Below are 25,216 nucleotides of genomic sequence, written 5' to 3' on the forward strand. Positions count from 1 at the left end.
CATACAAAGATTGTGATCAGGAAAAAATTTACAGCAAAGAGCACTTCATAGGGCACCAGCACAAACTGGGTAACCAATCTGACTTATTATCAAACTGCAACTCAGAATTCTGTTTCTGACCATGACAAAGGAAGTAGACTTCTCCTCCTGCCCTAAAAAAACTAAAGAAACTAGAGAAAACCCGAGAGCTGTTTTTGACATTGTAAAACAGGCAGCTTAGGACTGTGACCACCGAGGGAAGGAGAACAGACATTCACTCCGCTGGGAACACTTTCCAAATCACAAAATGGGGAAGGCGTGTGAGAGAGCAGCAGTCTTGCTGTGCTGCAGAGACGGGGGCAGGAGAGGTAGGAATTTGTGGGGGAGGGTACCAGAGAAGATAGCAAAAGCCAGACTCCCTCAACGTGACATACATAATGCTCAACAGACAAAAAATTCACTATGCATGTGAATAAGCAAGGGAAGGTGACATGTAATCTAAGGGAAAACCTGCCAATAGAAACAGACCCTGAAATGACCCATCTGCTGTAATTAGCAGACACGGGCTGCTATCATAAATATGCTATTACTATAAATACATTCAAAGTCATCAAGAAAAAAGATGCAGCTATGAATGAACAGATGAGAAATCTCAGCAGAAATGTAAACTATGAAAAAGAACCAAATGCAAATTCTAGAAAAAGTACAATACATAAATGAAAAAAAATTTTGGATGGTTACCACAGAATATTGGATATTACCAAAAAAAGGTCGGGGGGGTGGGTAGATAAAGTGATCTTAAAGAGAGATCAATAAAGATTACCCAAACTGAGAAAAGAGGGAGAACAATTTTTTTTAAAAATCACAATCACAAGACAATATCAAATGGTCTAACATACACATAACTGCAGTCCTGGAAGTAGAGGAGGGAATGGGACAGGAAAAAAATTTAAAGAAATGACTGCCAGTATGTCACCCAAATAACATGAAAGATATAAACATTAAGGATCCCAAGAAGGAAAAATACAAAGAAAACTCCACCTAGGCATATCATAGTCAAACTGCTGAAAAGCAAAATTAACTAGAAAGTATTTGAAAGAAAAAAGACAGATACGGGAGAACTACAAACAACAACAACAACAAACAGATTTCATCAGAAACAGTGAGGATTAAAAGACGATGTAATAACATCTTTAAGGTGCTAGGGAAAAAACTATCAATTTAAAATTCTACATCCAGCAAAAATCTTTCAAAAATGAGGAGAAAATAAACATATTTGCAGATTTTAAAAAATGGTGGGAGAATTCATCACTGGCAGGTTTGTACAATGAGAAAGGATAAAAGATATTCTTCAGGCTGAGGGGGAAATGATGCCAGGTATAAACACTGATCAACAGAAAGAAATAAAGAGAATGAGATATGGTTAATATGTGGGTAAACAGACTATTTTCTTTTCTTAATTTCTTTAAAATAACAACATTGTACCATGGGGTTTATAACATATGTAGCAGTAAAACACATGTCAACAGTAGCAAAAGGAATTATACTAAAACTATAATTGTTCAAAAAAAAAAATTGACAAGTGTTTTTGTAACCTTCAGGAAGTCAAATGTTTCTTAGAACACACAATATAATAACCACTTTCAGGGACTTCCCTGGTGGCGCAGTGGTTAAGAATCCGCCTGCCAATGCAGGGGATACAGGTTCGAGCCCTGGTCCGGGAAGATCCCACATGCGGTGGAGCAACTAAGCCCACGTGCCACAACTACTGAGCCTGCGATCTAGAGCCCGTGAGCCATAACTCCTGAGCGCACGTGCCACAACTACTGAGCCTGCGATCTAGAGCCCGTGAGCCATAACTCCTGAGCCCACGTGCCACAACTACCCGAAGCCCGCGTGCCTACAGCCCGTGCTCCGAAACAAGAGAAGCCACCGCAATGAGAAGCCCACGCACAGCAAGGAAGAGTAGGCCCCTCTCGCCGCAACTAAAAAAAGCCCACACACAGCAACAAAGACCCAATGCAGCCAAAAATAAACAAACAAACAAACAAACAAATTAAAAAGGAGAGAGAAAGTCAAACAACTCATTGGAAAAAAAAAAGGAAATCATGCATGAAAAGGTGCTCAACTCATTAGTTATCAAGAAATGAAAATTAAACCACAATAAGAAACCATTACACACTCACCGAAACAGCAAAAATCAAAAAGACTAACCACACCAAGTGCTGACAAGGATGTGGAGCAGCGGGAACTCTCACTGCCAATGGGAGCGTGAGACGGTACAGGCACGTTGGAAAACTACTTGGCAGTGTCTCATACAGCTAAACCTACTCTACCCTTTGATCCACTCCCAGGTATTTATCTAAGAGAATTGAAAACGCGTGTTCACAAAAGACTTGAACAAGCAGTTCACAGCAGCTTCATTCATAACAGCAAAGCCCAGAGCGCCTAAGCACCTAATGAGAGGACGAGTAAATGAACCATGAAATAACTGTATCGTAACACATTCCTCTGCAACAAAAATGAGAAGCTATTAACACACACAATGGTACAGGTCAAGCTCAAAAACATGCTGAGAGGAGCAGGATGAAGGGGCAGCTCTCAGCTCTCGTGGCCCGTGGGCCGTGCGACTCCATTTTCCCAGGCAGGAAACGAGCCTCCAGGGACGGATCCCAGCACTGCTGGTGGGGGGCGGGGGCACTGGCAACTTTCGGGGGCGATGGGCGTGGCTAAACATTCGTCAAGACTCACCGAGCGGCACATTTACAACACAAGAACACTTAAAAAAAAAAAATGCAACAGGAGCTTCCTGGGGGGAAAAGGTCCGAAGGATCTGCAGAGAATCGAAGGGTTGATTCGTTTTAAAATAAAGGACAAAACAGAATACCTGTTAACTCTTCTTGGGCATTTCTCTGGCTTGATATCCAACTCATAATGATAGATGTCAATTTTTGGAATGTCCATTTCAAAGAAGTTGGCCTGTAACTTGATCGTTCTCCCGGAGGTCCCGAAGTCGGGTCTGGGTGGAGGCTTGAAGGCATACCCTTGGACGGGTGGCGGTGGCGGTGGAGGAGGGGCAAGCACTGGAAATGGCAAAGAGAACGCCTGTTACCCAGGGACCACGCTGAGAGGGGCCTGGCGCCTGCCCCGTGCACGCTGCCCTCCCCACCTCCCTGGACCCCGCCATCACAGGCCCCGCTGGCACTGCCATTCCCTCCTTCCCCCCTGCTCCTCCTCCCCTTGAAACTCACCCCCCACCCCGCCCGGGGCCACCTCATCACAGAGCCCCCCCAGTGCCAGGCTCAAGGTCCCCCAGAGCGCGGCCCTCCTCGGCCACTCGGCCTCGACACTGCACCTTGCCCTCCTTGCTCAGACTCTTCCCTCCCTGGTCCCCCCTCGCTCGGCTTTTCTCCACCGGCCCTCTTCACTTCTTCTGACAGGCTCACAGTTCCAGCCCTGCACCCACAGTTCAAAGTCCTTCCCCCAGGCCTGCGCCTCCATCGATGAGGCTGCGGTCTACTCCACTGTCAAGACCCTTCCCACACATTCTTCATGGCCAACTGCTCAACAATGCTCACCACTTTACCCGCTTTTCTCTCTAACGCCTCTTTTCCTATCCATCTCTCTCTGCCTCAGCTCGGGTTCCCATTTCATCCTAGTGGGGGCTCGGCTTCCAGGCCCCTCACCCACTTTCCACACATTCTGATCTCACCCCGGCCAGATACCTTGGTGGCCGCCCAGCACGCAGCCCCGACATTTAGGCACTCACGTCTCGGCCTTATCTTCTGCAGCTCTAAGGACCCTCCCCACCAAGAACCAGCCTCACACTTCAGAGCCCGCACATGCCAGCTCCCGCCCAAGAATCCCGAAGAACCCATTCCCTCCTGTAGCCCTCGTGTGTCCAGCTCACTTTGCTCGCGTTTCCAGCACGAGGCTGCCGCGCCGTGCGCTGTCCTCACGCTTGGCCCTCCGCCTGGCGAGCTGGACCACGAGCAGCTTGCGGGTCAAGGTCTGCGGGAGCGCCTGACGCTCAGGAGCCAGCCCATCCGTTCACACGTGGGAAAGCCCAAGCTCACGCAGGCAAAGGAAGGTTGCCAGAGTCGCCCACCAAGTGTCCTCTGCCACGGACCACCGAAGCCACGAAGGAAGGTGTTTGCAACATCAAGAGTCAAGAACGCAGAGCCTCCCGACACCGACACTCACACCCAGACCTTGGCACTGCGCCCCTGAGAACCACTTCCTACACCACAGCCCCTCTTCCAGGGACTTCCGACGGCTGTGCTTGGGTCAACGTGGTACTCAACTACCCCTGCCATCTCTCTCCTGGAAGCCAAGACTCAACACCCCCTTCTCTGCAAAACGCCAAGATCACCTTTCCACAAAGGAGTCTCAACAGTAAGCCAATTCGTTACTTAAAAATGCTTTATGATACCTCTTTGGTTACCACACTTGCCATGCACACTTCTGTTCTCTTTCTTTGCGTGTGAGAGATTAAAGATGGGGCAGTGTGATCGTCAGCAAACGAGACAAAGGCAAAGGGGTAAGACTCATACGGAATTAAAGGGACAAAGATCGCCATGACAGTGTCCCTCCTCCGTGACTCGTAAATCCATTAACTTAATCGAGGAGTGCTTTTCTCCCCCCACAGACCGTTAAAAAAAACAAAAACAAAACAAAACAAAAAAACGCTTCGTCCCAACTCGAATTTTCAGTAATTCCATTAATAAAATTCAAACTCGTTTTAGGAAAAAAACCAATGAAAAAAATTTCCGATTAACAGTGTACCTTTAATTTTCGCTCAAATATCTTTGTTTCAAAAAAGTTCTCATTTAAAAAAAAATTCCATGTACTGCAATCCCTACTGACACTCACTGGAAACAAAAGTACTCTACAAAAAATAATAGAAGCTGTTCTTACTGTATTTCTGACACAGAAAAACTCAGGGAGTCTTTGAATTACTTGTTTTATACTTTGGTTTCTTTCTATGAGAAAAGGTTATTTTTTAGGTTATAACCTTTTAGGTTATAACCTTTTAGGTTAATAACCTTTTAGAAAAGGTTATGAGACCTTTTCTATGAAAAAAGGTCTAAAGGTTATTAATCTCACTGAGCTAAACCATCTGGAGACCTTCGGGTCTCTCTCCACTAAGCTACCATGACTTCGTAGATGACACATTCACAGCCTTGCACAGCAGCCCATCCCTTCAGCAAGCACGCCTGGGTGCCCCTTACGTGCTGGGTAGAGTGCCAGAGACCAAAGATACAAAACTAAACAGAGTTCTCAAGCAGCTCACACATCACCTCCCAGGAGAGCGTCTGAGTGCAGGACATCCAGTGGATTAGTGTGTTTACTTCTCCAAAGTCAGCAGGTCACACGGGGTCCTCGCACTGAGGGTCCTGACCACGCCAAGGAGGGGACACCGCTTGCTCCCTGGGGACAGATGCAGATTCTCTGCACTCAGCACTGAGTGCCCACTGACACGAGGTCTCTGTCCTCAGATGGACTCCCACCCGGCAAGAGGAATCTTGTGAACGTAGAGTCAAGGTTAAACCTTTGTGTCCCGAGAAATGTCCAGCCACAGAGCCACAGAAATCCGGCCCCCAGGGCAGCCTGAAGAACCAGAGCACGATCCACACTGAAGGGAGTCCCAGCTCCCAAAGTGCTGCCCCGGTTTCCCTTCTTGCAGCTGATTTACAGTGCCGTGTAAGTTTCACGTGCACAGCACAGTGATTCCGTTTTACACATACAGATATACAGTATACATATACACGCATATTTACACACATGTATATTCTTTTTCAGAATCTTTTCCCTTGTAGGTTATTACATAATACCGAGTATAGTTCCCTGTGCTATACAGTAGGCCCCTTCTGGTTCACGTTCCCTAACTGCGCCTCACAGCTACGGAGCAAAGGGGTCGCCTGTGAACCGTGAAGCTGGCCAAGGCCCAGAGAGCAACACAGCGGGCGTGCCCACTCCATCCCACTCCCCAGGCTGCCCCCGCCCCCGCCCAAGCCCGCCGGCCTTACCTACCTCTCAGCAAGGCAGGGTCAGGCCTGGGGCCCACCTCTCAGGCTGAGCCTACGCCTCCTATACCCCCAACACCCACCACTTGGACACGATAAGCCGCGGGAAACAAGGAGAACAGTTCACCAGTTTGCGTCACTAACCTGTATTAATAAAAGCAATGGGGGAAATGCAATGGTAAATTATTCATAAAATATATAATTTCATAAGATATTTCTTCCTTGCTTCTAGCTTTTAATAATGAAAATACTGACAGTTCATGGGGAGGCGTATGGAATATAAAGTCACAAGTTAAAGCCCTCTAAGCAGAGGGAACAGGGTGAGGACCTGTGTGTTTGTGTTTTTTTTAAATATAAATTGATTGATTGATTGATTTAGGTTGCACTGGGTCTTACTTGCTGCGCTCGGGCTTTCCCTAGTTGCGCTGAGCGGGGGCTACTCTTTGTTGCAGTGCATGGGCTTCTCTTGTTGCAGAGCACAGGCTATTGGCATGCGGGCTCAGTAGTTGTGGCTCACGGGCTCCAGAGCGCAGGCTCAGAAGTTGTGGCACATGGGCTTAGTTGCTCCACGGCACGTGGGATCTTCCTGGACCAGGGCTCGAACCCGTGTCCCCTGCATTGGCAGGCAGATTCTTAATCACTGCGCCACCAGGGAAGCCCAGGACCTGTGTTTCATACCTTCGGGAAGGAAACTCTCCCACCGAGGGACATGAAAACTGCGCCGGGCCTCAGTCCTGAGACACCTTGGATCTATTTTTCTGATGCGCAGGGAGTCCCAAGTGTAAACGGTCGAAACAAGCAGGAAGATCCACAAACAAAGCTCCGGAGAGGACGCAGCGGAGCAGTGGAAGGACAGAGCTCCGCCCCGAGAGGACGCAGCGGAGCAGTGGAAGGACAGAGCTCCGCCCGCGCTGGGAAGGGACGCGGGACACAGGGGATTGGGAGGAGGTGTCAGCTCCTGGCCCCGAGGCCAAAAGGAGGGACGAATGGGCACACACGTGTGACACGGGGAACCGAAAATCCAGCCCAGCGTCACCTAGAGGTGAGCTCTCCAGGCGCTCCCCTCGCACGGCCCGCGGCCCTTCTCACTGCAGCAGGAATGGGGGCTGCCATGCACAGGTGCACCGGACGGGCGGGGTGTCGGAGGAAAAGGATGAGGAGGGGACATGGGGAGACCCCAGAGCACAAGCTCCCTGGTTGAGCTTCTTACCCTGCGCTCCCAGGAGCGGTGCCACCAACATCTACAAATAAATGGAAGCCCAAGGAACAGCACAACAGGAGGCAGCATCTGGGGAGGAGTTCACGGAGCTGGCGTTAAGCCAACTGGCCGTGGCGCTGGCCGCCTGCTCAGCAGGGACCCAGCCCCAAGTGCCTACCCCCCTTAAGATGCCACCTCACCTCCCCTGCTCCTGCCGTGCCGGCAGGCTGAGCGAGCGATCCCCCAGCTTCCAAGCTCTCTCACATCTCCTCCCCTCTTCACGGAGAAATTCAGGTCTGACCTTCCTGTGAACACTGTCGGCAGACACCCCAGCCTCGCTCCTCCCAACCCCAGGCAGCATGCACAGCACATTTCCCACCCAGCAACTCATCAAACAGCTTTGTTTGGGATGGATTTCCCGCTGTTAGGCTTGCCTCGGCACGGGGCAAAACCTTTGGGATCAGGAAGGCAAACGCTTCTTTCTCGTCCAGCAACACTGTCTGTCACGGCGGGAAAGGACTCGTCCACAGCAACCGCCAGCACAGCCCCAGCACTTCAGTGAGTCGGCCACCAGCCCCTGTTCCTGACCAGAGTGCTGTGGGCAGACGTCCCCGAGCCTGAGAATCCAGCACAGCGTCAGGGACAAAGTAGGCACCGAGTGTTTGCCGAGTTGATCATCCAGCACGTGTGTTTAAAATTTCCATCTTCAGAGCCACAGCTCAATCAGTGAAAGGGAAACATGTAGTGAATGAGTAATCGGCTTCCTGTATGAGTAACCGGGTCATAGAAACCAGAAAGCTTTCAAGAGATTCCACGGGAGGCGAGCCTGTCATTGCACTGGGCGTCCTGCAGAAACCCACCCCCAAGGTTTGGACTGTCGCTGGCCTGTCAGAGGAAGGTCCCAGAGCAGGGCTGTGAGACACCTGCCTTCACCATCTCTTGGCAGCCCCTCGCCAGAGCTGTTCGCTCGTCCCAGCCCCCCCCGGAGCGAGGGGTGGAGGCACAGGGACGCAAACCCACACATCACCCCTCCTCTCTCCCACCCGGAACTGGGGACGCGGGTCACACACCCGAGGAGCCAAGGAGATACCCTGAGACTGCTGCCTATACGGACCAGCACTGGCGGGGCCCCAAGACGCCAGGCAACCTCCCAGTCAGCTAAGACCCCCTCCGAGAGAAGGAAGTTTGGCCTCCTTCCGAATGTGCCAGGTATCCAAGAGCTCGCGGCGGGGCCATTCTTCACCGACTAGATCGCGGGGCACTCCCTAAAGCAGCACCCGTGGGTAACTGCCACTCAAGGAAGCCGTCTTGTTTCCTTACCCATGACGGTAGACGTGGGCGACTGGGTGAATCTTTCCTATACTGTAGTCTTCTCTCTGATTATCAAAACACACCCTTATTACAGAAGATGTAGAAAAATACAAAGAAAATTTAAATCATCTGTTATGCCAGAAGGTGACTAACAGGCAAAGCTAGGACTCAGACACAGGTCCTGTTGTCATCAGAGCATGTGAGGTTTGCCACCAAAGCGGAGCTGCCTCAAGTCCTCCTGAGAGAGTAGACAAGTTTAAATCAAACAAGGGACTCTCCTGGTGGTCCAGTGGTTAAGAATCCTGGTTGGTGAACTAAGATCCCACATGCCATGGAGCAGCTAAGCCCATGCGCTCTAGAGCCCACTCCCCTCAACTAGAGAGCCCACACGCCACAACTACTGAGCCCATGCACCACAGCCAGAGAGAAGCCCGTGCGCTGCAACAAAGAGCCTGCGTGCCGCAACTAAGACCCCACGCAGCCAAATAAATAAATAAATATTTTTTAAAAATACACTCGGGGGACTTCCCTGGTGGCGCAGTGGTTGAGAATCCGCCTGCCAATGCAGCAGACACGGGTTCCAGCCCTGATCCGGGAAGATCCCACATGCCGCAGAGCAACTGAGCCCGTGCGCCACAACTACTGAGCCCGCGTGCCGCAACTACTGAGCCTGTGCGCTCTGGAGCCCGTGTGCCACAACTAGAGAGAAGCCCGTGCACCGCAACTAGAGAAGCTGCGCGCTACAACGAAAGATCCCACATGCCGCAACTAAGACCCGAACCAGACAAATAAATAAATATTTATAAACAGACAAACAAAATTAATAAGAGAGATGCACTAACGGTGCATAATCATCCAGCCTCACCCAGTTCATTCAATTAGCATTTCAGAGCATAATCATAGCTGCCGCTTACTGAGGTCTGTGTCCCAGACAAGCAGAAAACACAGGACTCTCTTGTCACGTGATGGCGGTCACAGACGCCACAATGTACGTTTAAAACCTGAAGCTCCTTCAAAATCATGATATTTATTAGACCTGCTGCTGGACCTTGTTATTAAAGGTGGTAAAGGACCCATCTGTTACTCTGTCACCCTTTTGGTTTGGTATTTTGATAACTATTTCAGTACAACCAGTTTTCTTTGTCATCCTATGTATTTTGTTCTTTGCCTTAAAAAACATTATTCTGGAAAGGGATCCATCCACAAGCGTCACCAGACTGACAAAGAGGTTCACGACTGCACACTTTTGGGAACCACCTGCTCTAAGGGAACAGGGAGGCCTCGTCTCTAAGCAGGGAGGAGGGCGGTTCGGCTGCTGGTAACGTCACAAAGCCTCCGTGGTCTCCTGGCGGTGTGGAGGGTGGGCAGGTCTGACGTCCCTCCCCCAGGAGCAGCCCCGCAGACAGCACCACGCCCTGCAGGCCAACAGGGGCTCTGTCTCCATGGCTGCCCTGCGATCACCCATCCCTGACGTGACGTGAGCTCACGATTTACCGGCTGCCATGACAACAGGATCTCCAGGCTTCTGCTCATCACACGCCTACCACGCCTACCACGCGGCTGAGCTGGGAATCAGAAATCAGACATCTTGATAAGGCCTGACAGCAGCGCCCCAGGGCCCACGGCTCTGCCGCTGTCCACCTAGGGCCATGGCAGCGGATCCTGGGAAGAAGCAAGGCAAAACTCCCTGATGACCAGCGTGGAAATCAAGCTGTCCCGGGGTGAGCAAGGGGACAAGCATCATTGTTCAGAGATGCTCTTCATTTCTGCTATTTTCTAAGTACTTAGGCACACGGAACTGAACTTTCAAAAACTGCAAACCACATTAGGTGAGGCACCGAGACCTGGAATCGGCTTGGCCTCCGCCCTGCGCCTTCACCCCAGCTCTGCTGTTCAAGCACAGACGCCAAGGTCCGGGTGCCAGCTTACACCATCAGGCCGAGAACAGCATTCCTGACCACGGATGACTTGAAATAAATCACAGAACCTGGAGGCTGGAGTCACCTTGGACAACCTTGGAGACCCAGAGGAGACAGCAACTCACCCTCACCTGCTCTAAGCCATCAACTGTGAGCCGGATCTGGGCAGGTGCTGGGGTCACAGTGCCGAGGCAGGTCTGGGGGCTTGCTCTCGGGGAGGGCCAGGAAACAGCGCAAAGGAACCGAGCGGCAAGCACCAGGACTTCCCAGAAGGGGCACAGTGCTGCCTGCCCCGTCCCCGGCCCCCGCTCCGACACCGCTCCTTCCACCACATGTTATTATGAGTTATCTGACATTCAAGAACAAAAAGATCTGCGTGACTGTTCACTCCTGGGTGACTGAAATGTTCCTTAAGAAAAGTCTAAATTACGTCCTGTCTGTACTCACTGGCTGTTCGGTGCTGCTTGAACTTGGGCCACAGCCTTGCTGGGAGGCTGGAGGGTGGGGCACTCCTCCAGGAAGTGAGCCCAGCCCACCAGCACCCAAGTGTTAGTGGGGCTGGGATCAAAGATTTGCCACCCAGATACCAGGAGGCCATTGTAAAGCTCTTTCCAGAATCTCAAAGTAAGCGTTAGTATTCAAAGCCATGCATCCTCTATTTTCCTTTTAGAATTCTGTTTTCATTATATTGGGTATCACAACCAGAAACTATGAAGGCAAAAGAAAGTGATAAAAACAGCTCAGGGCTGTCCAGCTCTTCCACGCCAAGCCTGGGGCCAAGCCGGGTGTGGCCATCAGCTCCTTGACGCTTCTGGATGTCGCTGTCAGGACACGGAGGCTTCGGGGATGCGTGATGTGTCAGGCTCCCCGGGCCAGGCCTGGGTCTGTGTGTCTCCTCGCGGGCTAGAAGAGCTCGTCAGGCACAGACCAGAGAGCAGATGCCGACCGACCAGCACTCTCCCGCTGAAACCAGGACACACGGTTACCACTGACCAAATCCACCTGCTGCCTACACAGGCAGGTCTCGCTTGTGGCCACCGAAACTGACTGAACTGCATTACACAATCGCAGCAGCCTTTTCGGTGACGTGAGTGGAAGCAGCCTCAGGACGAAGCACTAAGAATGCAGACAGGCACGCCTGCTGTCAGCTGGAGATCAAGTCAAACCTGACTGCAGCGTCAGACCCGGGCGGCCGACAGCCAACTGTGAGCAGGGAAACAAAGCAAACCCAGCCGAGTTCCCGGAGAAACGGACCATCTGACCAGACACCAGGACCCAGGAAGGCTCGCCCACACGCACGTCCGGCCCGAGTGCCCCGCCAAGTGGAGCTGGGATGGAACCCAGGCCGAGACACAGACGCCTCCGCCTGGCCCGGGTCTCGCTCCCGCTGCCCCGCGAGCTCAGAGTCAGCTCGGGGCAGGGAGGACCCAGGCCCGGTCACTGCAGGAGGACTTGCTCTCAGCAATGTCTGGTGCCACCGGCGTTCCGATGGGATAGTCAACGTCAGCCCAGAGCGCAGGGGCTCTGGGGACACCGCACGGCACGAGGCTGACCATCAAGCCCCGCTGACGCCCCCAGGCCTGCAGGTCCCAGCCCGGGCCGTGAGCCCCTCTCCCCTGTGCCCACAGCACCCAGAGGACTTTCGCTTCCTCCTCGCGCCCTTGGGCAGGCTTGCACAGCAACTCGGCTAGATGAAGAGGAAGGGCGGGCTGGGCGGAGCCCGGTGACACACTGGCAGCCTCCCCAGACCGGGGAGGGGATGGGGACAGGCCCTGCAAGGAAGGCAGCCAGCCGTGGTCTGCAGACCTGTTCTCTGTAAATGTGTCACCCCCTCGCGCGGGCCACCGTTCCTGTAAGCCTTTCACGTCTTCCTCTCTCGGTGGAAATTCCCACCTGGTTCTTGGTAACATGCAAAGAAAGGGCCCCGACAGCGGCCTGAACAGGGAGCTGACCCCAGGGGCAGATGCGCCCAGGTGAGAGCCGGCCGCAAAGGTCAGGCCGGCAGGTCAGCGCCAGGACAGCTGCTGACCCGAAACCCTGAAGGTATTCAGCCTTCTCCCGGGGAGCATGCAGCTTGCACGGGAAGAGGCCACAAGCCAGACGGACCACTGAGGATGAATTACAAGACAAGCACCCCGCTACCCTCGTGTCAGTGACTCATATTAGTCTCTATTTTTGTTGCAAACTCAAAGAACTTTGTCTACGATGGGGTTTTTTTGGTTGGTTTTTTTTTTTTTAAATAAATTTACTTATTTATTTATTTATTTTTGGCTACGTTGGGTCTTCGTTGCTGCGCGTGGGCTTTCTCTAGTTGTGGTGAGCGGGGGCTACTCTTGTTGCGGTGCGTGGGCTTCTCATTGCAGTGGCTTCTCTTGTTGCGGGGCACGGGCTCTAGGCGCGCGGGCTTCAGTAGTTGTGGCACGTGGGCTCAGTAGTTGTGGCGCATGGGCTTAGTTGCTCCGCGGCATGTGGGATCTTCCCGGACCAGGGCTTGAACCCGTGTCCCCTGCATTGGCAGGTGGATTCCTAGCCGCTGCGCCACCAGGGAAGTCCGACAATGGGTTTTTAAGTGGGCTTTTGTGGTTAACCTGAAACTCCCACCAGCATTTAAAACAGAATCTTCTTTGAGGAACAGTCCCCAAAGCCACCCCTGTGATGTGTAAAAAGAAAACTTTTTTTCTCATAGAAAATGTTTTAATGAACTTTCCCTCTTAAGTTAAAAATGCCCCCTCTGATTCACCATCTGTCTTCACTCAACGATATCAGAAATACTATAATCAACACAAGGAAGGATTAAAGAAATACTTGTAAAATGCAAATTACCTCCTACAGAAATGTCCCCCAAATGGCTGATATGACATTATTGTGGACTAGTGGTTCTTTCAAGCGTTTGTCAGAGAGTTTGGAAGCACTTTACAAAAAAGCCCCGTGAAAACAGGAAAACTATCTTATATGTGCATTTCTCCCACACATTTCTCTGCAGCACTTACTAGCTCTGATTTTACAGTTACTTTGTGACTCTCTGATTAGTAACTGCCTTTCCCACCGACATAAGCATCACCAGGGCAGAGGTTAGGTCTGGTTTGGTGCAACAGTTTAATGAATGACTGAACAAACGAGTGCACAGATGAAAAAAGAATAGCTCAGTGTCACACCAACTCTTAGTAGAAACGCCTTTACTGATTTATAACTCAATGCCAAGTGTTTTGTGGCAAAAACATGAGGCATTCATGTGAGGACTATCATTCCGTCTTGGGCGAGCAGCCTGCCCCATTTCAGCTCAAGAGGCCGGCACTGATCGAGCACCTGCTACGTTCCGGGCACGAGACTTCAGGCGCCTCCTCGTCGTTCTCACGTCCACCCTCTCGGACACTGTCTTCACTCCACAGGTGAGGAACCAGGGCGGCACAGAGGGCACCGTGCCCGCCGACCACAGGGCCGACACCAAAGCAGTCCCCACTGAGCCCTCGCCAACGCAATCCCTCGACTCCCCCAGCCTCCCTTACGGAAGAGTTCACATGACATCTCTCATACTTCAGGAAAGTCTTTTTCTCCACAGAACCCAGATCCTTTTCATCACCCCAAACATACAGGAATCTAACCTATCATCCCTCTAAAGCAGCTGGGAAAGTTCAGAAAACTCAATTTAGTGCCCTTTTACATTAACTACTTCATCCTAGTTACCTGGAACACCTCTCAGTACCTACAGAAAACGTGTGATTTCTCTTTGTAATATGTATATTATTATTTTGAGCTCCCATAATAATTCAGGAAGTAATAGCCACCACTAGTGCACCAGGCACATACACTGTGTATCATGCGTATCATCTCGTCTAGTCCTCACCCTGGGTAAGGCAAACACGATCCCACTTTACAGATGGGAAACCGAGGTGACCAGAAGGTGAGTGACAGGCAAAGCCGGGATTCAGACACAGGTCTTGCTGCCCTCACAGCACGAGAGCTTTGCTAGCAAGCCGAACTGCACAGCGCTCAGTGCCCTCCCCGAGATCCGCATGCCCGGCCCTACGCTGAGCACCTCCACACACCGGCTCCGACCCCACTCACCGGGCACCGCCTGAGCACCCTCGACTCCCCTGCTCTCGGGGTGCCCACCTTCAGAAGGGGGCGGGCAGACACGTCAGAGAGAGGCCGGAAGCAGGCCGCTATGACAGGTCATGGGGGGGCGAAGGTGGCATGTCCATGAGTGGGACAGGAGGACAAGAACAGCTTTCTGAATATTAAAAAATTAAGGAGAGCTTCCTTACATTTTATTAAAAATAAATTCCAGGGCTTCCCTGGTGGTGCAGTGGTTAAGAACCTGCCTGCCAACACAGAGGACACGGGTTCGAGCCCTGGTCCGGGAAGATCCCACATGCCGCGGAGCAACTGAGCCCGTGAGCCACAACTACTGAGCCTGCACTCTAGAGCCCGCGAGCCACAACTACGGAAGCCCATGCGCCACAACTACTGAAGCCCATGCACCTAGAGCCCGTGCTCCGCAACAAGAGAAGCCACTGCAATGAGAAGCCCACGCACCACTACGAAGAGTAGCTCCCGCTCGCCGCAACTAGAGAAAGCCCGCACGCAGCAACAAAGACCCAGTGCAGCCAAAAAATAAATAAATAAAACAAATAAATTTATTTAAAAAAAATTCCAAATGGATACAAACTGTAAATAGACATTTTTAAGTGAAACAAAAACATCCAAAGAAATATATTAAAATTGAATAACCTTTTATAATTATGGGGTGGGAGCCAAAAGCAGAGGTCACAACAGGCAAGCTTGAGTACATGAGATTTTTTAAGACTTCTCTAATCACTGGATAAACTCAGAAAATTTTGACATAATAAACTCACAAACCTAGAATATAAACCTGGATATAGAGTTTAAATTTCTAAGGATTAAAAACTCCAACTGGAAAATGGGCAACATCTATAAATGGAGAGTGTGCATAGGAAACCCTAGTAGCCAACAAACATAGAAAATACATTCAGCCTTTAGTCAAAGAAATCCCCACCCCCCCCAAAAAAACTGTAAGTAATTTTTTGCCCAGCTGGCATTTATAAGAGCTTGGGGAAAAAAATCACGCTTATCCAAACTAGGTGGTTTTGAAGGTATGTTTCAGAAATCTTTTAAAATCATGTGCCTTTTGATCTAGTTAACTCAATGTCTAGGTGTTCATCCTAAAATACCCAGATACGTATACCTAAGAGTGTTTATCGTAGTATATCATAATAAAAGACTGACAGTGACAAAAACGTCCATCAGTAGAGGGCTGGTTAAATAAACCATTACAGTAATTTCCTGACACAACACATCTACAATTATTACATGGAAAGATGTCCAAGTGGAAGAAAGTTCCAAAATAGTGTTTGATGCAATCACATTTGTCCTCTATTTACACACGTGCACGTACACACACACACGCACACACACGCTTGGTGTATGAATGGGAAAACTTAAGGAAGGATGAAAAACAAAATATTGACGGTGATTATTTCCTAAATGGTCATACTATGATTGGTCTTCTTTATGCCTCTGTATTTTTTAAGTGGGCATATTTTATCTATTATTGGAAAAATAATAATAAGGCTAATTTTTTAAAAACCTACAAGATATAGGCACAGTCATTACCCCCATTTAATAGATAACCACACTGACTTTAAAACTTGCCTAATTCAGGATTTGTGGCAGGCCTGTTAAGACTTCCGTCTGCATTTTACAGATGAACAGAGTGAGATGAGAAGGTTAAGCCCCTCGCCCACGGCAGGCAGCAGGTGCCCAGCTCCATGTCTGGAAGACAGGGCAGCCTCCGCCTCCCTCTGCAGCCAGGAGGCCTGGAAGGACCCTAGGTGCCGGGCAGTGCCTGGGGACCCGCCAAAGGGCACCCACCTGCCAGGGCAGGGTGTAAACCTAGATGTCCTCGCCCCAAGCTCACCACGTGCTTCTGCACTGTTGCCTGCACACGTGTTATATGAAACACAAGATTAAAGCCACAGTTTGGGTTTTACAGCCCAGATAAGGGGAACCCACACTGCAACTGCACACGAGAAAAAAAGCAGCTCAGACGCTGTTTCTGCCCATGTCGGAATGTGGCCCTCGGCACACGGGGTGGGCCTGCTCCCACCCAGAGCTCTGACTCAGGCTGGGGTCCCCCTTCTCCCTCCACACACGCTGAATCATCTTCTGAGGTGGCAAGAAACCACCGCCTTGTACGTGCAAGCACTAGGGGAGACCGACGCTGGAGGGCCCACTCTGGGGAAGCGAGTCTGCACCAATGCTGGGCGAGGTCCGCGTGGCAAGCCCACGACTCGCTGGAGCAGTGACGCCAAACGGCAGGGGGCCACCCACGGACAGATGGCATTTCTTTCTCTTTTTTTAAATGGAAAATAAAACCCAATACAGAGGGCACGCCTCACCTATTCAGGGCAGGTACCATTCTTTTAACTACTTGAGCGCCATCTGCACACACGCAGGTGAGCAGCAAAGGAGAGGGGCTGGCGGCCTCGCCCCACTCCCACCCCCCCCCCCAATGGCTTTTCAGGCAGTAAAGGCTTGGCCGCTAACGGGCTTCTGAGCCAGGGCCTTTTCCCTGGGAACTACCTGCTGACTTCAAGCCTTAAGTTTAATTTCGGTAATGGACTAAGGATAAATTAGCATTCACATAGCTCCAGCTAATGCAAATCCGCTAAAACCTGACCTATCAGCATTACCTGTAAGGCCTGATGAATTTTAAGAGAAAGAGAATCAGGAAGAAAAAAAACGACATCAAGAATGAAAAACCAACATTTTAGTTCTGTCCCACAGGGCTACTGAGTGAAGTCTTAGCCTTTCGCCTGCCTTGAAAAGAGAAAATGTCTATTTCTACCAGCTGGGCTGCTGCTGACACACACCCGTGTCACTCAGAACCAAGGTGCCATGTCATCTGCCCGGCTGGGGAACTGACAGGTGACCCTGGATGCCCAGGCTGCAGGGCGTCCGTCCACCACTGAGTGGATTATTCTACGTGGTCCAGCACAAGAGGAGGAGGAGGAGGAGGAAGGAACAAGATGGGACAGCACGGACAGGCCCAGGTGCCCACAACGCAGCTCAGCCGCCCAATGCGGCAACACCAGTGGGAGAGGGATGAACTCCAGGGTTTCCACGTCTGACCCTCATGGGAACAGAGCGCCCGTCCCTGCCTGAAGGATGACTTCGGGGGGTGATGGCCAGATGTTTTGAAGTCACTGCACAAAAAGAACTATTTTGGACCAACCAAGGCAGCAGGACTCAACCATTCAGAAGTTTGGGTTGGTCCCCAGAGGTGTGACATTCCAAAGCAGTTCATTCTAATCAACTGTCAAACCAAACACTGCTGAAGTCTTCACCGGGAGTGATTCTACATTTCTTCCTGTTTAACCTACTATCTTTTAAAATCATTTTACCCAAGACGAGGCTCAGCCTGTCTTCATTCCTTGCCTCAGCTCCGCTTCCCTTGCTCTGAGCGCGTCCCTCACCCTCTCTGTGAGCTGTTGTTCCTCACTTCCTCCCTGAAAACAGGAAATCCTGCAGACAGACCTCCTGGGCCCACGAGCCCGCCTCACTGCACGTCTTCCCCCGGCTCTGCTGTTGCTGTTTGCTCAACTAGAGGAAAGCGATAATAACCCAACACTTTCCCCAACTGACCTCTCCGCCTGTGATGTTTCTTCCGCACTGTGTATGCGTCCACTGCCAGGGCCCATTCTACCTTGTGCTTTGGCAGTTCGCAGGCCAAGATATCTGTCTTCCCACAACCCTGAGGCTGACTCCTGTCGCCGCCCCAGCACGCCGTTGGGCCTGGCAGGTCGTCAATGCTGGGTGAGCGCTCACTGAAACTGGACCGTAACTCCGCATCTGTAACAATGTCCGTAATCCCACTGACAAGCCTGCATCTGAACAAGGGCACTGCATTCATTTGCCCAACCGGTGTTAAGGATTCTATAAAGTGGTCTATCACTGGCTCCACTTCATAGACGGAGTGGGTTGAAATTAATGATTAGGGTCCCACAGTTAGAAGGTAGGCGCGCTGGAATTTGAAGCAACAGCCTGCAGGATTGTGAGGCCCCACACCTTCAGTGACAGGGCGGCCCCCAGAGCCAGCCAGCAGCGAAGGGGGCTCAGCTGTGCAGCCAGCTGGGCGTGCTGCGTCGGCCCTGGGAACCTGCATCTGCAGGGCCCTGACGGCCCACGGCCTGGAGGCCTGGGCAGCCCCTAACTGAGACACTTACTACACACAGAAAAGTGGTCCTAGCGCTTCTAGCCATTTTAAAGCTATTTCTTTAAACTAGGTGGCATGTATACAGACATTCTTTATATAGCTTGTAAGTTTTTACTTGTTTGAAAACAAGATCCTCTCATGATTTAGAAAATAAAAACAAACAAAACAGACAGGAGCCCCTTCCAACTTGGCATAAGGGACTTCCTGGACCTGATAAAGATCATCTAATAAAAACCTCCTGAAAACATCACTCACACAGCAAAGCATTTCTTCTGAGGACAGAACCAAACCACGAGGCTTGGAATCACCACTTGAACAGATCTGAGCAAGGGCGGTAACAAAAGAAAAAGAAACATGCAATGTGACTGGAAATGAAGACACAAAACTGCCACACACAGACGACATGACCACCTACATAAAGTTAAGACGGAATCCACAGATGCTGTTAGAACTAAAAAGAACTCAACAGGCTTGCTGGAAAGAAGATTTCAGAAATCCATTGCACCCCTGTATGTGAGCAACTACTAATTAGGAAAGTTAATTTACAAAGACGCCATTTACAAACAACATCGTCAAACTGTAAGGTATGAAAGAGGCGCAGGTATAAAACCGACTTGAAAGACGGCTTGGTGAAGCAACACTGCCCTCGGCAAGAGCCTCCGCCTTCGGCCTCGGGGTTAAGTACCCGTTCCACTCAGAGCCCTGCGGCACACGCCACGGCCGCCTTAAAGATCCCGGAAGCGTGCACTCACTCAGAGGAAAAGGAAACCAGATTCTGGGTGGCCGTCTCATGTTCGAACACAGGTGCAGTGTGTAACCCTCTGCAAATAGTTCTGCTGAGCACGATAAGGTTATTCCCAGGAATACCTTCCAGGGCCTGGACCACTGGCACCTCACATTTTCTGGAACGCTCACGACACCTCTGCAAGGCAGGGATTATCACCACTTTGCAGAAGAGGCCGAGACTGACAGGTGAGGTGACCTGCCCGAGGTCACACAGCCGGCAGCACAGGCGGGACCTGGACTCCTCCAGCCAAGCCGGCTGAGTGGGGACCGGGGCGGGGGCGTCGGGAAGGGTGAGGAGTTCTAGCGCCTACAACGTGGGCTGATGTGTAGCTGAGCACGTGCGGTCAGTGCTTCCCACACGCTGTCACTGAGGAATTCTTGGCATTCGACGGCCACCTCCAACAACACAGCCAACCGTGTTGCCGTGCTGCCTGAGTTTCAAGTCTTTTGGAAGGACAACACATCAGCGGCTTTAAAACCGCCCAAATCCTTCGACGTCAAGAGACAGGGCCCACGCCCCCTTCCCTTGAGCCCGGACAGGCCTGTGACGGCTCGGACCGGCGGTGGGGTGCGAAGGGGAGATGACGCCGGGACTCATGAGCGGAGTCACAACCACCAGGCGCTTCCACGCCCTCTCTGGAAACGTCTGCTCTCCAGACACGTCCTCCTGACACACTTCCTCGGGGAGCCCAGCCTGGCCACGTGAGAGGCCCCCGCGGGCAGCCCAGCTGAGGCCGGCCTTGGCGTCGCCCCAGCCCAGGTGCCAGACGTGAGAGTGGAGACGTCCCCAGACGGTTCCAGCCCGGAGCCACCGCGCTCTCTCCCAGCCACGGCCTCGTGGGGCAGGGACACCGCAGCCTCCATGCCCGGTCCGGACCCCGACCCAGCGAGGCCACGGGCGGCGACAGGCAACAGGCACAAACACCAATTTCTGAGCAGTGCCGCCCCCTACTCAGTCCTGTCGTGGTAAACAGGCAACATAAGCGTCTTCGAAGAAGCACACGTGGAGCTGAGGCAGGGTCCGAGGGGGGTCCTTTGTCAGTCATGTCCCCATTCAGGGAAGCGGGGGTGGCGGTCAATGGCACAAGTCTGGGCTCTGGGTGCCCGGAGCCCAGTCAGCCCGACACTAGGAGGGGCTGGAGGCAGCAGGCCTTGCGATGACTGAGAGCTGGGCAAGGACGTCTCTGAGGGCAGAGAGCAAACCACAAAGTTGGTCAGCTCGGAGAAAGCGGGCTCCCCTGGGATCCAGGACTGTGCAACGCTGGTCTGACCGGAGCCCCGTGGGGGACAGGAAAAATCTGCTCATTGGGCCCCCGGTCCTCTGTGACCGCCAGCCTCCCGGGACCCCTCTGCGCACTCCCACGGCCCACTCCCGCCCACAGCTGCCCACCTGCTTCCTGCCCCCCTGCCCCCAGCTCCCCGCTCTCCGCAGAGGGAATAACAGCCATCAGGAGGGGGCTCCCGAGGCCAACCGCCCCACGCCTGCGGCAGACCAGGGGCCGAAATCGGGGCCAGCGCTCCCGCAACCCCTCCTCCTCTCTGCGCCACGATTCTCCCTCTGCCCGCTCACTCCCAGCAGCACACACGCACGCTGCGATGACTCCCGTCTTAAACAAGACAGAGAGAGAAAAGGTCTTCTAAGACACTGGAGAGAAAAACACAGATCAGCTATAAAGCACCCACAGAGAGCCGACTTTGACAGCAACATGTATGGCTGAAAAAGAGGAGGAACAGCGACGAGCTAAAAGGGAGTAACTCTCAACCTATAAACGTGCACTCAGAAACTTTCCCTGAAGAATGAGAACAAAGATGTTCTCAGACAGCGAGCCCTCAGCAGACCTGAGGAACAAAGCAATCTTGGGCTCCCACCTCCCCCTCCAACTACCCATCAGCCGGCTGCACCTGCTGCTCTCCTCCGAATTCTCCCCAGTCAGGCCTGTGCCCCAGGCAGCCCCAACACACCTCCCACCAGCCCATCGCTCCTCCTGCATCAAGTCTCTGCTTGCTCCAGCCTCCCTTCCCGCCTCCCCAGCTGTTCCTCCTCTGTGCCCGGCCAGTTCCGCCCGCCTTCCCCTCCTGCCCTCCCAGCCCTGCGCACCAGCTCTGCCCCACACGTCCAGCCACAGCACGCCCCGGTGATCACGCCCGGCCCCGCACTGCCAGCCCCCTGACCTCCGCTGGGCTCTTCTCTGGCTCGCATGTCCCACGAGCCCCCTGCTGCCCTCTCAACACCTCCGCCGGGACGCCCAACAGACAGCCCGGGTCTGACGCGTCCTAGCCCACCCCACCCTCCCCAGGACCCTCTGCTGACCCCCCAACCCCTCTGCACTGGTTGCTCCTCCGACTCCTCTGAACCCGCGTAACAGGGTCACTAAGACCCTGCATTATTAACACCTCCCACGCCGGTGTCCTCGGCTCAGGCCGAAGTGCCGGTGTCACCCGACTCTGTCCCTCACATCTCACACCTAGCCCGCGACTGAATCCGACTGCCCTCCACCTTTCAACACCTGTACCGTGCAGACTCCTTCAGCTCCACCATCTCCACCGTTGGCACACAGGTCCAAGCCGTCATATCTCCTGGTGGGTGACCCCACAATTCCTAACGGGTCCCCTCTGTGTCCACACAGCAGCCAGAGACTGGAGGGCAAACGACGTCACTGTTCAAACCCCCAGCGGCCCCCGATCTCAATCAGAGTAACAGCCGGAGTCCTGCCACTGCCCTGACCTCTCTCGCATCTCCTACTGCTCCCCTCTTTGCCCGACAGGCTCCCACCCCAAGGCCTTTGCACCTGCCACTTCTTCTGCTCGAAGCCCACTTTCCTCAGAGGTCCGTGTGGCTTGCTCGCTTGCTTCCCTCCTTCAGGTCTTTGTTTACACGTCACCTTCTTAGCAGAGACCACTGCCGGCCGCCTGGTTAACAACAGCATCCGCCCTTCCGCCTCCTCGTGCTCCACCTGCCTCTCCAGCACCTGCTGCCTGGCACGTTCCGCATCGAGTCCTCCGTGCACCAGGCAAACCCGACGAGGGCAGCGTGCACTGCTCTACCCCAGCGCTTAGAGCAACTCCCGGCAAGGAGCACGCTGACGGATGTGAGTGGCTGTGAGGAATGAGCTCAGGTAGATTCTAATTTTCTTCTCGCTCCCTCACCATGGCAGTCTGCTGGCTGGCTGCCGTGCTCTGGTTGCGTGTTCCTCTATGGCAAGTGGGCATATGCTGCCCAGCTACATGGCTCGTGCAGGCAACGGTGGGTTAGGTGTGCGTAGGCAGGAGGGAGGCTACGGGCGGACCCTTGGAAACCCCACAGACCTCCCCTCCAGGCCCCTCGCCTTCAGGGTGGAGATGCACTCAGCCTTGCTCTCAGGATGCTCCCGGAACAGGGCATGAACCCCACACACCCCTGGAAATTTATACAGAGGAAAAATAAACCTCCATGAGTTTGGATTCCTACAGGAGCCGTTATGTTTAGATCTATTTAAGAGCTTCATGTGCCCCAACTAACGCATCCTTCTGTAGTCACTATGTTTTTCTACAATGAACACAAGTCTTTTTATTTTTAATAGAATAAAATAGAGGTTAAAAATAAACATTACAAAGGAAAAACTTCGACAGTTACAGAAAAATAGAGAAGATGAAAAGGCAGAGGGCTATGTACCAGATGAAGGAACAAGAAAAAACCCCAGAAAACCAACTAAATGAAGTGGAGATAGGCAACCTTCCAGAGAAAGAATTCAGAATAATGATAGTGAAGATGATCCAGGACCTCGGAATAAGAATGGAGGCAAAGATTGAGAAGATGCAAGAAATGATTAACAAAGACCTAGAAGAATTAAAGAACAAACAAACAGAGATGACCAATACAATAACTGAAATGAAAACTACACTAGAAGGAATCAATAGCAGAATAACTGAGGCAGAAGAACGGATAAGTGACCTGGAAGACAGAATGGTGGAATTCACTGCTGCGGAACAGACTAAAGAAAAAAGAATGAAAAGAAATGAAGACAGCCTAAGAGACCTCTGGGACAACATTAAACGCAACAACATTCGCATTATAGGGGTCCCAGAAGGAGAAGAGAGAGAGAAAGGACCAGAGAAAATATTTGAAGAGATTATAGTCGAAAACTTCCCTAACATGGGAAAGGAAATAGCCACCCAAGTCCAGGAAGCGCAGAGAGTCCCATACAGAATAAACCCAAGGAGAAACACGCCGAGACACATAGTAATCAAAGTGGCAAAAATTAAAGACAAAGAAAAATTATTGAAAGCAGCAAGGGAAAAACAACAAATAACATACAAGGGGATTCCCATAAGGTTAACAGCTGATTTCTCAGCAGAAACTCTGCAAGCCAGAAGGGAGTGGCATGATATACTTAAAGTGATGAAAGGGAAGAACCTACAACCAAGATTACTCTACCCGGCAAGGATCTCATTTAGATTTGATGGAGAAATCAAAAGCTTTACAGACAAGCAAAAGCTAAGAGAATTCAGCACCACCAAACCAGCTCTACAACAAATGCTAAAGGAACTTCTCTAAGTGGGAAACACAAGAGAAGAAAAGGACCTACAAAAACAAACCCAAAACAATTAAGAAAATGGTCATAGGAACACACATATCGATAATTACCTTAAACGTGAATGGATTAAACGCCCCAACCAAAAGACATAGACTGGCTGAATGGATACAAAAACAAGACCCATATATATGCTGTCTACAAGAGACCCACTTCAGACCTAGGGACACATACAGACTGAAAGTGAGGGGATGGAAAAAGATATTCCATGCAAATGGAAATCAAAAGAAAGCTGGAGTAGCTATACTCATATCAGATAAAATAGACTTTAAAATAAAAAATGTTACAAGAGACAAGGAAGGACACTACATAATGATCCAGGGATCAATCCAAGAAGAAGATATAACAATTATAAATATATATGCACCCAACATAGGAGCACGTCAATACATAAGGCAACTGCTAACAGCTATAAAAGAGGAAATCGACAGTAACACAGTAATAGTGGGGGACTTTAACACTTCACTTACACCAATGGACAGATCATCCAAAATGAAAATAAATAAGGAAACAGAAGCTTTAAATGACACAATAGACCAGATAGATTTAATTGATATATATAGGACATTCCATCCAAAAACAGCAGATTACACGTTCTTCTCAAGTGCGCACGGAACATTCTCCAGGATAGATCACATCTTGGGTCACAAATCAAGCCTCAGTAAATTTAAGAAAATTGAAATCATACCAAGCATCTTTTCTGACCACAACGCTATGAGATTAAAAATGAATTACAGGGAAAAAAACGTAAAAAAGACAAACACATGGAGGCTAAACAATACGTTACTAAATAACCAAGAGATCACTGAAGAAATCAAAGAGGAAATAAAAAAATACCTAGAGACAAATGACAATGAAAACACGACGACCCAAAACCTATGGGATGCAGCAAAAGCGGTGCTAAGAGGGAAGTTTATAGCTATACAAGCCTACCTAAAGAAACAAGACAAATCTCAAGTAAACAATCTAACCTTACACCTAAAGAAACTAGAGAAAGAAGAACAAACAAAACCCAAAGTTAGCAGAAGGAAAGAAATCATAAAGATCAGAGCAGAAATAAATGAAATAGAAACAAAGAAAACAATAGCAAAGATCAATAAAACTAAAAGTTGGTTCTTTGAGAAGATAAACAAAATTGATAAGCCATTAGCCAGACTCATCAAGAAAAAGAGGGAGAGGACTCAAATCAA

General features: G+C 51.0%; 1 protein-coding gene and 1 long non-coding RNA gene across 11 annotated transcripts in view; one reads left to right on the top strand and one right to left on the bottom strand.

The window, feature by feature from the left end:
- LOC309646997 overlaps positions 1-25,216 on the top strand; it is a 404,605-nt gene that overhangs the window by 97,085 nt on the left and 282,304 nt on the right. The window lies entirely within an intron of this gene.
- Positions 1-25,216, bottom strand: part of AGO2 (argonaute RISC catalytic component 2) — a 114,604-nt gene that overhangs the window by 54,111 nt on the left and 35,277 nt on the right. For all 10 annotated transcript variants that reach the window (XR_014255691.1, XR_014255692.1, XR_014255693.1 and 7 more), the window contains one exon: positions 2,867-3,062. Coding sequence is in view for 7 of the 10 variants with exons in the window: in XM_082433834.1 (XP_082289960.1) it covers positions 2,867-3,062 (196 nt within the window). In the remaining 3 variants the exon portion in view is untranslated. The remainder of the gene's footprint in view (positions 1-2,866; positions 3,063-25,216) is intronic.

This window comes from Balaenoptera physalus (assembly GCF_965194825.1).
Source record: "Balaenoptera physalus genome assembly, chromosome: 17".
NCBI classification, from domain to species: Eukaryota; Metazoa; Chordata; class Mammalia; order Artiodactyla; family Balaenopteridae; genus Balaenoptera; species Balaenoptera physalus.